The sequence below is a fragment of the Nelumbo nucifera genome, chromosome 1 (genome assembly GCF_055504915.1).
Source record: "Nelumbo nucifera cultivar China Antique chromosome 1, China Antique-T2T, whole genome shotgun sequence".
NCBI classification, from domain to species: Eukaryota; Viridiplantae; Streptophyta; class Magnoliopsida; order Proteales; family Nelumbonaceae; genus Nelumbo; species Nelumbo nucifera.
In genome coordinates this window covers 86775897-86790546 of record NC_142649.1, presented here as the reverse complement: position 1 = coordinate 86790546, position 14650 = coordinate 86775897, and the positions used below count along the sequence as shown (strand labels likewise).

The window sequence follows — 14650 nt, the reverse complement described above, 5'->3', positions numbered from 1 at the left end:
GCGTGTGACTCATACGACCCAAAAATGGCCCTAATAGAGACACATAAGTGTATAAAATTGTTTTATATTTTCAACTTTTCAATAATTAATAATTATTCATATTTTATATACTACTTTTAATAAATTTTTTTATAGTACAAAAATAACAATAATTAATTTCAGTTAGGTTTATTCATCAAACTGATGAAACTGACCAACCTGATCAACTTGACCCGAGTTGGTTGGTTTTCTAGTATTTTAAGTCGGCTTTGGTTCAAAAATTTCCCAATTCGACCAAGTTGGATCAGTTTCACTTTGGCCATTTGTAAATCAACAAAAATCGAATGACCTAAGCATGGATATATATATATATTAATATTTTATATTTTAAATATAATATTTAATATGAAAGAGTGGGAAATTTCCCATATTTCTTAGTGTAAAATGTTTTATATAATAAATCTAATTTTTAAATTTATTTTTAATAATTGCACTGCAATTTTTAAAATTAAATTAAATTTTTAACTTTAAAACTTTTGAACCAACTGACCAAACCGATACAACATGAGTGGGTCAGTTTTCACAAAAGGTCAGTCAGTTTCAGTTGACCAACTCCCCAACATGACCAGGTCAATTTGGTTGGCCAAATAGCTTACGACCGAACTGAACCAACTCATGAACACTCATAATTTCACATAATTTGAGCTAAATCAATAGTCTCTTCTCTGATAAATAACAATAGTTTAATATCCAATAATTATTGAAAATTTATAGTGAAAATACACAATTATTGAAAATATATTGATAATGAAAAAATACAATAAGTACAAAATACAATATGTACTAAAAATATATTAACTTAGTCAATAAATAGTATAATCTCAAATAATAGTTTAATCTCTATTAAATATTAATCAATAAGCTATAACAAAAATACAATAAGTACAATAAATTAAATTTAAAAATTTCAATAATAGTAGTTTAATGTCCAATAATTATTGAAAGTTTTCTGTTAAATAACAAAACAAAATAAATTTATACATAATCATTGAAAATACATTTATCACATAAAACAATACATAATTATTGAAATACAATAAATATTAATTTTAGTATATATAATTATATAATAAATACAGATTAAGAGTTTAAAATTATTTTCTCGAATTGTTACTTGATATAAGTGAAATTAGTTATTTACGAGATTATGTAAAAATATTAAATTATTAGTAGTTTCAATATTATGTTATAATTATTTTTCTACTTTTCAGATTTTTTTAAATTTATTATATAATTTCTTTATTTTAACTATTTAAAATCTATTTATGTTAAATAATTTGTTATTTAAATACTTAAATAATATGTAAAATATTTAAATTTTAAAATATTAATTATTTATTGAATTTAATTATCCATAAAATCATAATTTATACCATTATTACATAATTACATTATTAATTTTGTAATATATTAAATTATTATTAATTTCAATATTATGTTATAATTATTTTTATACTTTGAAGAAAGTTTGTAAATTTATTACATAATTTATTTATTTTAACTATTTAAAATCTAGTTATGATAAATATTTAGTTATTTAAATATTTATATAATCTATATTTAATTTTTTTTATTATTTGAATTTTATTTATTTAAAGTTATTAGATATTATTAAATATTAGAAAACATTTAAATTGATTATCCGGAAAAACATAATTTAAATTGTTAGTTCATAATTTCATGATATATTTTGTAAAAATATTAAAGTATTTTTTGTGTTTTTAATAAATCTTTTAAAGTTATTATATAATTTTGTTAGAATATTGAAATAATTCTTAATTTTTTTATTCCAACTTTCTTTAGTTATATATATATATATATATATATATATATGAGTTTCAAGACTTGAGTACTTATAATTGCAAGCTTCTTATTAAAAACTATTGTCTTTTTTAATGTAGCAAATAACAATGTTACAATTCCATTCCAGCCCTTGCGAAGTAGAGGCTCTTCCGCTAGTTATTATTGGTTACACAGTCTCAACCCAAGCTATACAGCAATCAAGGTTAATATACCCTGATTGGTGGTTCAAATAAAGTATTAATATACCCCGATTGGTGGAAGGGGTGTATCAACACTTTTTTTTGTAAGACAACACTTTGAACCTTGTGAAAGTATTTCCCTTTAGTTTTTTTTTTTCCGAAAAAATGTGTTAGGGCCATTGGTTTAAATGTTGTTTAGGCTGCGTTTGGAAATGATGCAAATGGAGTGTAAATCCCGGTTCAGGGTAAATTTGCACTCTGTTTCACTTTTGCCTGTGTTTGGCAACATTACATTTATGCATTGGCAAATGACAAACCAGTGCATATTTACATTCATAATAAGATGTAAAAGTACATTAGTAAAAAGAAGTAAACTTGCATTGAAGTGAGCTTTTGATAAAAAAGCATATGCTTTATTGAAATTCATATTTGCATCCATTACAACTAAATGTCTGTTTGGTAAGAAGATAAATTTGTCAGTGCAAAACTAACCCAACTTTGCAATTCATATGAACTGTTTTACACTCTACATATTTGCATTCACACTTATTTGCATCTTTTCCAAATACAGCATTAATGTTAAGACCAAAAGTTTTGAAAAAAGCCAAGGTAATTATTATATGCCTGATTTGGGGCATATCGTGTTACTCTGATTCTCTAAACTAGGGGTGCAACTCGGATTGACCTGAATAAACATTTTACACTGCTTCGGGCTTGGGCTTTGGGTCAGGCCAATTCAAAATTTAACAGAATCCCAACCCTAACCCACCCAAGTTGTACCCCTACTCTAAACGACCCTACTTGAAAATCCTGTTCCTGCAGAAATATTTATTAAGGCCATATTGCTCCAGGTAACATTCCACCTTTATAATCACTGTCAAGTTGGGATGCCCATTTCATGAGACAGACACAAACCCAACCTAGGCTGCCAGCCTGTTTTCTAACAAAAGTATTCAACTAGAGTCTGCATCACCTACCAACAAAATCTGTTACAATACCCTATCAACATGATCTGACACCACACATCTCATACATGGGAGGTCTCACTTTTATGGTAGCCCAATCTCAAGGTGAAATGTGCGGTGCCAGATCATATTGATAGAGTGTTGGAATGTATTTTATGGTAGAAGATCCCAATTCATTCAACTAGCCCGCTCACTTTTCTCTGGATTAGGGTCCATTTGTCAGTCACTTGTAGATTCATGCCATAACATTGGGTTGGCCCTCATTAACCCATCTAGATTTATCTCAAGCATGGTTGTCAAATTAACCTATAATTTGTGTATTATATTTTTTATATACATGCATATGTAAATAATTTAGAATTTCAATTTCATTTATCTTTATAAAGTACATATATATACATATATTTAATATATTATTATTTACATATTTTTACATCATAAATTGAATGAACTAGAGTTAGAAGAAGAGATAGGTGTAGACCAAAAAAGACATGAATTGAATTACAGAAAATAATTTGAATGTTCATAACTTAACAATGAACATTCAAATGGTGAACGGATTCATGTAGCTGACCTCATATGTATATTTACATATAAAATATGTCAAATTTTTTACTTCGAGCTTTTTAAATCGGAATGTATTAATATGTTCCTATGTTTCACCATATAGGGGTGCAACATGACCGGGTTTGGGTTGGGATATATGGGTCCAGACTGGAAGCCAGGCCCAATAGTGTAACCCTAGCTAGTATTTTAAGTTTAAGATTTAGACCGGAGTAAAAACTAGAATGCCCTATGGGTCCTGGTTTATTCAAGGTTCAAAATATAGATATAGGGCAATATGCCGATAGAGTGTATTGGCCTGTATTGGTATCGTTTTTTATGTGTTCTTTTTTTAATTCTTTTTGAAATTGGCTCGAGGGGCTGGTTTAAGGCCGGTCTACCCCCTGAATCATTTATCGACTCGAAACACCCCCTGTACGTAGGGGTGTATTGGGAAGGCTCCGATATTATACATATCCGCCAATATGTATAATATACAGGCCGCCAAAACCATATCGAAATTTTGATCCTTGGTTTTACTGGTTAACCAGATAGTTTGCCCATTCAACCCGCCCAAACTGTCATATAACTGAGCTTTGGAAAGGTCGCCAATTCCTGATTTTCACAGTCCAACCATCTGGTCTAGACCAAGTCTTAAAACACTTTTTTTTAAGAAAAACCTATGATGCTGGAAAAACATGGGACGGAAAGGCCTTAAGCAATAAAAAAATATCATGAATTTTGATGAAAAACCATATGATTGATTACCACTTTTATGATATCGATTGATTGATCATAAGTTTTCCCTTTACACAAACATTGTCCATATCATATTTATGCCATACACGTATAATGCATTTACCAGCTATGGTCAAGTGGCTGATCCGATCCAAAAGGATAAGTCTGGTAGGAAGAACTCTGACAAGTTTAGGACTCAAGAGTGGGTGCGGGGCAGCGGGGGCCGGCCATGATCAGTGCTTCAGTTCTTGCATCTGTCACTTCTGCTGCAAGTGGTAATTTTTATTAGAACCACTTATCTGCCATGAAAGGCCTGTATTGCTTACTGATTTTTTCACCTCTTATCTATTTGGGTGTTGACTCCTTTGGGATTTACTTGACCTAGGTGTGATTCCATGGGCTAACATAATTGGCTTTTCTCAAAAGCGACATGTTGGCACAACAATTTAAGGATGCATTTGGTTTGTAATTGTAATCGGAATCAAAATTCTCTGGGATCCAAATTGAAATGGTCATTTTCCATAGTCTGTTTGGTTCAGACAGGAATGAAAATAGAAATTAAAATCAGCAGGAATGGAATTTCATTCCCAAGGGAGGGGCAAAGAATAGCTATTCCCTCAAATGGGTGAATACCATTCTAACAGAAATAGGAATAAGATTCCGATTTCAGACCCTTATTCCTGTAAACCAAACAGACCCTAAATTAATTTCTCACTCAAACAAGTCAATATTAAAAATCACCTTGGGCAACTGGGCATGGGCTCATCTGATAGCTTCTCTTCGTGTTCTATATCAAACACCAAGCTTTATGAACAAGTTGTGAGGCCTTAATTTATTTTATTTTTTTTTCGGGGGGGGGGGGGGGAATCATACCAGCCTTGCAATTTCGCCATTTTAAGCAAAGTACTCAAACTCACCACACTTCAGTATTGGGGTTGGCTTCTGTCACAATTGGTCTGATTAAAGAATTCAGCTCTGCCCAGCCCATTTCATGCATGTATTTGATTTGACCCTCCCGAAGCCCTTGTTTTCCAGTTTGTATGGGTGAGATGATTAGAAAGCCTGGTGGTTACGAGCTTATTAAGCAATGAATAATATTATTCTATTCATTGTTTATGAAGAAGTGTTGATGATGCCCAAAATGACAACTGTGCCCCCCAGATGAAGTTTGATGTCACTACTGTTCACTTGGTTATCATCACAGTTGGATTCTCATATTGGCCTCAGAACTTCACTTTCCACTGTTTTTTCCTTAAGGTTCTGTTTAATTGGTTTGAAGGAAAAATAGGAAAAAGAAAGGAAAGGCAAGAAACCTTTATAAACTTTGTATAGGTTTTGATATTTTTTCCTACATTTTCCTTCAAACCAAACATAGCCTAATTTCTTAATTGAACATTTGACTGGTAGGATTTGTGAGCCATTTTCCAATACAAGAGCAACAAGACCTAGGAAAGAATGCCTCTAAGCAAGTTAGCCATTTGATGATCTGAGGAAATTGTTGTTACACTTACGTTCTGTTTGGCTTTTTGGGAATAAGAGTTTGGAATTTGACCCAGTTTTAACTGTGTGGTTGGGCGGAGTCGGAATCCCATTCTCATTCTTAGTGGAATGACATTCTCTCATTTGAGGGAATGGCTATTCCCTCTCCCTCTCTTGAACATAAAATCCCATTCCAATTGATTTAAATTCCCATTCCGATTCCTGTCTGAACCATACAGACTATGGGAATAGACCATATTAATTCAAATTCCGAAAGATTTCAATTCCAATTCTGATTCTAATTCCAACTGCATGCGAACCAAACGGACCCTAAGAATTGAGGACCTTTAACAATAGAACAGGGACACTTTGGTAATCATATATGTCCATTATAGACATGGGTGATCCTACTTCAAGTGTGAAAGCTTACAACATGCATGACGAAATGCTAGCCTAAGCAGGCACCCATAAAAAAATTGTTCCTTAGCTTGGTGACACTAGACAGCCACCAAGGACCATCAAAGCATAAACCCAAAAAGAAAAGCCAAAAGCCAAGAACGATTGCTCAAAGCACAGCAAGCCCTGTAACAGTGCTGCTTGGGCTCCACTCTTTCCCACGTTTATCCTTCTTCTCTCCAATAAGCCAAGCACGTGAAAACCTCCCATCATCAACATATAAAAGGAAGAAAATAACTATAACTGATTTCAAATTTTCCTACATACTGTTTTTACTAAGAATATAATATCTGTGGATATCACAATCAATTGAAGCCTTACAATTGCCAATTTAGATCAATTCTTTTGGTCTAATTTGGTAAGCTTATTTCGTCAAGATCATCAAATGACAGGAAAACTTCATCTAAGCATGAAAGCTCTATACCAGTATCATCATCATCATCATCATTCCTCTGGTAGACTCGGCAAATGACCCATGCAGTCAAATCCTGAATGAAGTAAACCAGTACCCACTTACTAATTTTCCAATTTCTGTACATTGAATGATGAAATTCACTTACAGAGAACTAATGAAAATTCACCTTTGGATGCATGATCAGCAACTTACCCTTTTTGAGCTTCCTTTTTTTCTTGAGGACCGACTACTACTAGAACCAGAGTCTGAGAGACGGTACTCCTGCATCATCCAATTGGTCTTGTCTCCCTCCGGTGCTTCGCCGAGGTAGAAGACGAGAAGCTTCTTCATACCCGCTATATTTCTGGCACCGGTGAAGATAGGCTCATCAACACCCAAAGGATTCCAATACCCATTTTCAGAAATCCGATTTGAAGTTCTTCGGCTGAAGAAATACCACTGGTTATCCCCCTCCAGTGCCTTGCCTGCACAGTCCAAATGCAAAAGGAAGAAAAATGAGTAAAAGAAACGTATGTGGATAAAGCTACGGAAGTCACTTCTTCACAAACTACAAAAGAGAAAAAAAGAAGATTAGATTTCGAACCACTGAGTTCCCATGGATCATAAGGATAAAGCTCGAGATCTGGAATAAAATCTGGTTGACATGGTGAGAGTGCTGCCTTCCTATAGAGAAAATGAACCAGTTCTTCATCAGTCGGGCGAAATCGAAAGCCAGGAGGAAGGTTGATGTTGTCATCTCCCATCCGCTTTCTATCAAACTAAGATGATAACAACAACAACAGAGATCTAGGGAGAGACAAAGAGAGAGAGAGAGAGGGAGAAAGGATTGATAAGTTTGGTTGCTGCTGCTATTGTAGGTTTACTCAATATTTATAGTGCAGAGGAGAGAGAGGTAGACGTGAAAGAGAAGGTGGTTTGATCACAATTGGAGAGAGGGAATGGAGTCTGAGTTGGTTGGTCGAAGATGGCGGGCAATGGAAATTGTTGGATACTTCAAATAACGGGGTTCTGTTCGTGTTGGAGCCTTGGGCTTGGAGGGAGACGAGTTGGACGAGTTGGGGCCTTCGTTTTTTTTTTTTAATTTTGCTTTCATATGTCTTCATTATTTATGTTGAGAATGTGGGCCATGGCCCATGGGCCGTCATCAAACGTCATACTTATTGTTCCATTAGCAGCCTCCACGTGGCACTCTTATAGATGGGGTCCTCAGCTCGAACTGTTGAAGATGCAAATGGCCCAAACCCAAATCCAATAGTGATTAGTGACCATGCATAAAATTACTCTGCGTTTGGAAATGATGCAAATGGAGTGTAAATCCTGGTTCAGGGTAAATTTGTACCCTGATTCACTTTTGTCTGTGTTTGGTAACATTGCATTTATGTATTGACAAATGACAGACCAATGCATATTTATATTGATAATAAGATGTATGAGTAATTCGATTAAAAAAAAAGTAAATTTGCATTCGAGTGGGCCTTTGATAAAAAAAAAATATATATATATATATGTTTTATTGAAATTCATGTTTGCTTCCATTACAGATAAAAGTTTACTTGGTAAGAAGGTAAATTTGTCAGTGCAAAACTACTAACTCAATTTTACAATTTATATGAACCGTTTTACACTCTACATATTTTCATTCACACTTGTATCGTTTCCAAACGTAGCCTTGGAAAAAATTACATATAAGTACCTGTATTGTGGGGTTAGTGACACTTAAGTGCTTCCAAAATTTCAGGTGCACCAAGGAAATACCTTAAGGTGTTTGGTTTGTAAGAAAACATAGGGAAAGGAAGGAAAAGATAGAGAAACTTCCTTTCACTACCTTTTCCTTCGAACCAAACATAACCTAAACTTTCAAAACTCAAGTCCAGTACTGGTAAAGAATGCCACGGTGAGTGGTAAAATTATCAAACTCCCCATTTTAAACTCCTTTTATGCAATTCTGATAATCAATTTGTTAAGTGGTTGACAATTTGACATAATATCAGTTTGGTCGAATACGAAAGAACGGCTTATGGAACAGTTTCGATGGGTAGTTTTGGTATTTTAAAATATTTCAAGGGATACATAACATCACATGGTACCGATAACTGATGAAATGCTAAAGACTGGACTTGGGTATTGATATGGCTGCAAATAGGTTGGGTGAGATCTGATTCGAATATGAATTCGATCTATTTAGTTAATAGATCGAATTTGAATATACCCCAATCCTATTTATTAGTTATGAAATATATATATTATATGATATTTATATCATTGTATATTATAATATATTATTTATATTATGTAGTCAAGTTTTTTTTTACTACAATCCAAATGAAATCAGATATTCAATAAGACATTTGAATTCGAATTCAAATCATAATCTTGAAAATCTGATGAATTCTTATTGATTTTTGATAGTTCAGGATATTTAGTTGACACACTTAAAAGTTGAGGCCATTAAGTGTCACCGCTCCCAAAATACAGGTACCTATTTGTTAATTTTACTTAATTAATACACATATAATATATTTTTTTGGGTAAATCTCTTAAATCTCCCCCGGGTTTTTGGAAAGGCCTTTAACTGCCCTCAACTTTGAGTCTTTGACATGCCCTTAAACCTCCCCTGACTTTTGGGGATAAAAAGACTTATAAATCCTTTTTGTTACTTTAGTGTTAGAAATCCAACAATAATCACTAATATCATGGATTTAAAAATATCATAATGCCAATTTTGCCTTTATGTAAAATCATCAAATGTTTGATGAATGAAATACCTTTGAATCTTTAACCAAAAAAATACCTTAAATCTTTAAGAAAAAAACCTTATACCTCTCTTTACCACAAAACATGTTTGCAAACATGTTTGTTTATGCAGTAAAAAAATGAAATACTAAAACATATTTACTTGTCATAACATTTCAAGGGTAAAGTTGGAATTAGAAAAGATTTACAAACTTAATTGGAAGATTTCCCATCCATTTTGTAATGAAAGGAATCTATAAATCCCTCTATCCCTAAGCTTTTTTGGATTTTGAGAGGGGAGGAAAATAGGTCAATGGCATTTTGGTTCCCATTAACCAAGAACCCCATGTTTTTTTTTTTTCATATTAATGTGGGGACCAGGGAAATTTTATTTTCCTAGGTATCACTTACCCATCTTCTAGGCAGCTAAATAACTTTCCCACCTGGGGATAAAGTTTCCAACACTTGAATGGGATAAAAATGCCCCTTTTAATAATGGATTTATATAGATAAAATGATCATTTCCTTTTTACATAAAAAATAAAATAATATGAATAAATATACTTACCTGGGTAAGTATTTTCTAAAAAAGCTTACCCAAATAATTATATTTATCTAAATAAATAAATTACCAAAAAAAGTAAATGAAGCCTATAAGATAAAGGAGGTTTAAGGTCAGGTCAAAGTTGAGAAAAAGTAAGGCCTTTTTACAAAACCCATGAAAGATCCAAGTGATTTACCCTATTTTTTGAATTTCCTTTTGTCTTCATATGTTCAATGGCGGATGGGGCTTGGGCCAATTTCCTGAAATGACAAAGGAATGAGTCACAAACTATAGCGCGGACAAGCCCATTGACCTCAATGACTTATAAATTTGTTTTGTGGTTTTTGGCAAATTTTGAATAAAGATGCTTTTATGTCCATTACCTACAATAAGTGAGCTTCTCTTCAAAGTTCAAACAACTGGGAATCTTCCACGTGGCAAACTACTTTGAAGCTTGAAAGATTATTTCAACCAACATAATTAGAACACCAAAGCCTTTTTGCACTCTGCAATTGCCTGAGTACGGATGAGTAATTGTCCTGTGGTGATTGGTGTGCCCCAGCCTTGAGTGCACCAAGCATCCTCTTCCTATAATTCTTAAAATATTAGTAAATTAAGGTCCCACCTAATTAAATTCTAATTTATGCATAAATGACCATTTAGAGACTACCACTCTATGTATCTCATACACTTGGATCGCACTCATCTATCTCTCTCAAATGCATCCATGACTCTTTCCATTTCAGGTTATCAACCAACAAGGCTTCAACTTTCAACCCTTTTTCAACTCTCTTTGCATTCAACTGGGCAGAGTCTTTTAAAAGAAGAATCCACGGGTTTACAGTTGCCTGAATTTTAGACCCATCACCCACAACCCAATAGATCCTTTGCTTGGGAATACTCTACAATAGGAGATCAGATTGGCGCCCCAGGGACGGCACCCATGCAAGGTGCCAATCAGTTGGTTAATAAGGTTTCTTGTTAGTCACAGCGGCGACTTGGAATCGAATTCTGCCTAAACCTAGGTTGGGGGGTATGGGTTGGGGGATAGGCTACCCCTGTTGTGTAAGAGATTACATCTACGCCCCATAAACGCCCCACATAAATATCTCAACATGCATTGAGAATAGACTTGTTCATGGGTCTTCATTAACATAAATTTTTCATGCCCGAGCCCGAAACCAGCCCAACCAATGGGTGTAAAACTTGGGCCCGAGCCCGGCCTTCATAAAAAGCCCGAAGCCCGACCTGAGAGTCTGAGCGTCGGTGCCCTCTGAGATTGAGAGAACGGTGCCTTCTGAGTTCGCCAATTCTTGGGAGTCTGAGAGTGAGAATAGAAACCAAGAAAGTGAGAAGATAGAAGATGACAATAGTACCAGCCAGAGAGAGAGAGAGAGAGAAAGAGAGCTCATTGCTAGAGAGAGATGATCTAGATTTGGTGGCGCCAGCTGCAGGTGCCTGAGTTTGCAGAATGAAAATGGTGTGCTTGGGTTCTGGTGGCGTCGGTTGGAGAGAGAACTGAGAAGATAGAAGACCTAGTTCTAAGAAGAGAGAGAACTGAGAATGAGAAGAAAGAAGATGAAAACGGTGCCGACTGGAGAGAGAGAGAGAGAGAGATCACCGCCAAAGAGGGAGATGACTAGTTCTGGTGGCACCGGCTGCCGGTGCCTGAGTTCGCAGGTGCAGTTGAGTTTGCCGGTTCTAAGAGTTGAGAGGGAGAAATGAGAGCCGCTTCTGAGAGTGAGAGTGAGAAAGGAGAATGAAAAGAAAAGTTTTAAGAATTTAGGGATAGGGTTAAGTAGTTTAGGAATTTAGGGTTTCTTATATAAAAGTTGGGCCAAGCCGGGCTTGGGCTAGGCTTTTTTAACAAATCCTGAGCATGGCCCGTAAAATAGTCGAGCTCGGGCTTTTAGGCACGAGGTCAAGCCCACGGGCTAAAACGCATACTCAAGCCCGTCCGAGGGTCGGGCCGGCCCATGAACAGGTCTAATTGGGAACATCTCCCGAAGTGTAAATTCGGGAGATGTTCCCAATACATGGTTGGGATATGTTGTGGGGCGCAAGTGTAAATTGGTTGTGTAGCCCTTCAAAAAGATATCAAGAAAAAAAAAAGAAGGCACCCCACGGCACCTCCCACCCATGTATTAGGAATAGGGGTGGCAACGAGTAGAGCTTTTCACGAGCTACTCGAGCTTGGCTCGTGAAAAGCTCAACTCGGCTTAGTTTCAACCAAGCTCGAGCCCAATTCACTAGCTTGATTACGAAATGAGCTAAGCTCGAGCCTATTAGAGCTCAACTCATGAGGCTTGCGAGCCGGCTCGAATATATATATATATTTAATATATAATAAAATTATAGAAAATAATATATATAATAAAAATATTATAATTATTAATTATTATAATTCTTAATTTTTAAATATCAAATAAAAAATATTTTTATATATAATTTTTTTATTTTTATAAAATATTTTTTCCCAAAATCGAGCTCAAGCCTTATACTATTCAGCTCGGCTTGGCTTGAATCCACCCCTAATTAGAAACATCTCCCCATAAGGAATATAGAGATGTTTCCAATGCATGCTGAGATGTGCATGTGGGGCACCAATCTGATATCCTATGGTAGAGGATGCTTTTCCAAATATGTGAGGCATTGCCCTTGCCTTTCACCTTTCTAAATTCGCTATTCTCCATATATATATATATATGCCTCAACATTGAGTTCCATATTGTAACTGTTTTTGTTTTAGAAAACAAAATGGTATGTATTGATGAATACCCCCTTAACGACCAGTCTTAATTGTCATTTGCCATGCTAAAGCGTAGAGACCACCCAATGAAAATTCATTTGGGGAGGGTTTGATTGGTCCAACTCTCAATTGTGATAGTGGGTGATATTGGATAGATATGATCCAAGAACTTTGACCGATCAGAATCAGATTCAAAGTATCCATGCTCTAGATATGAAAAAGGGGAAAATTTATGATGCGAAAAAAATATGATATCAGAAGAGTTTTGATCAATCCGGTAATGACAAATATGATTCCAGTTAACTGGTAAAAAACTTTTCAGGATATCATATCTTTCCTATATCATGAAAAAATTATATATGAATAATCTTGATCGTTGAAACTTCATTTTATTGTTTAAAACCACTGAATTTACCAAGCTCCAAGTAAACAATGTATTGGTGACCCTGAAAATCAATTTGTAAAGATATACATTGAATATATTTTGAACCTTCCTGATCATCATAACCAAATTTGATTGGTTAATGTCCCTAGCAGAAGAAATCAAGACCAAATGATCATTCATTTCCAAAGCATAACTTATTAGATGGATGACTGCTCAATGAGAGAGCCAAATCATCAATGGTTTCCAAAGCATCACATATTAGATGGATGACTGCTTAAAGAGAGGACCAAATAATTATCATTCATTAACAAAGCATCACTTATTAGATGGATTAGATAGATGATCTTTTTATCTGTTGCATTATCACTCCATGTGTGTTAAGCAAATAGGATAAGTCGCGTGGGAGAACTGTAGGCGACAGACATATAGTGGGAATATAACGAGTCAAAGCAACAAAAAAAGTAAAATAAGGACAGACAGCTTATGGCATCATCTTGTTCCTTGAGTCTGTTCTTGGAAAGCTACGTGTGAAGGGAAGTTATTGGCATACCTAAGATACCCATGCCCCTTATGCTCACTTCAAACACAGAAATTTATGTCCCATCACCATGGGTAGTTAGCCTTTAAACTCAGTTTGGAAAGAGTATATACAATACAAATACATACAAAATAATACAAAAAATGGATTATAGTTGATAAGAACAACTTTTGGGCCCTAATATCAATAAAAACAATATTTTTAATATAATTTTTAAAATAGGTTAACTTTTCAAAAAATATATTAAGTTAGGGCAAAAACATTGTTCATCTTATTTCTCCTACAAACTGTCAATCAACGCCGCCGCCGGCAACGCCTCCACCTCTGCCCACCTCCAACAACACCACCTCCACCCACCTTCGCTCCAGCCTTGCGAATCTCAATGACTACCACCTACTAGCGTCACCGTTGCCGCCGCCGCCTCTGCCACCTCTACTACAACCCTGCAAATCTTAATGACTACCATCCACCAGCGTCGCTGCCGCTACCTCTGCCTCCGCTCACCTCCGCCCCAGCTATGCAAACCTCAATGACTACCATCCACCAGCGTCGTCGCTGCCGCCTCCGCCTTTGCCCACTTCCAGCAATGCCAATCAGACAACATGAGGTGGCTAGCGGTATTGCCAGGGGAGGTGGCATTGGAGGATGGTGGTCATTGAGGTTTGCAGGACTGGGCTGGGGTGGAAGCAATTTGGAAGAGGAAGAAGATGAACAGTACTTTTGCCCTTATCTAATATATTTTTAAAAAGTTAACCTATTTTAGAAATTATATTAAAATTATTATTTTTATTGATATTAAAGCCCAAAAGTTGTCCTTATTAATTATAATCCCTATAAAATACAAAGTTTTGCACTTTACATATTTGTGTTTGTACTCCTTCCAAACTAAGCCTTGCCCCCTTACGGGGTATTGCTATCTATCTATTTATCATTCAGTAGAGAGAGAGATTTGCCACTTTGGATGCTCTACCAGAACTCTTGGTGTTATAATAAAAATATATATATGATGAGTAATTTCTCTTAGTGCCATGACTAAATGATAAAAGTGCTTTTGTAATAAAGCCTACCCACAACAGCCAATGTT

At 35.1% G+C, this 14650-nt stretch overlaps 1 protein-coding gene across 1 annotated transcript; it reads right to left on the bottom strand.

Annotated features, from left to right (window-relative positions):
- Nucleotides 1–6114: 6114 nt before the first annotated feature.
- Nucleotides 6115–7694, bottom strand: LOC104599553 (NAC domain-containing protein 104-like). The gene is made up of 3 exons (XM_010262148.3): nt 7201–7694; nt 6810–7081; nt 6115–6690 (listed from the first exon to the last, which is right to left on the bottom strand). Exons 1-3 carry the CDS (start codon nt 7358–7360, stop codon nt 6553–6555), a joined length of 570 nt encoding a protein of 189 aa, XP_010260450.1. The 5' UTR covers nt 7361–7694; the 3' UTR covers nt 6115–6552.
- Between the last annotated feature and the right edge of the window lie 6956 nt (nt 7695–14650).

Excerpts from the sequence above, each read along its gene's own strand:
- LOC104599553 (XM_010262148.3), bottom strand. The coding sequence starts at position 7,360 with ATGGGAGATGACAACATCAACCTTCCTCCTGGCTTTCGATTTCGCCCG. Across the intron at positions 7,082-7,200 it reads TGATCCATGGGAACTCAGTG|GCAAGGCACTGGAGGGGGAT; the intron begins GTTCGAAATCTA and ends TGGACTGTGCAG. Across the intron at positions 6,691-6,809 it reads AAAAAGGAAGCTCAAAAAGG|GATTTGACTGCATGGGTCAT; the intron begins GTAAGTTGCTGA and ends TACTTCATTCAG.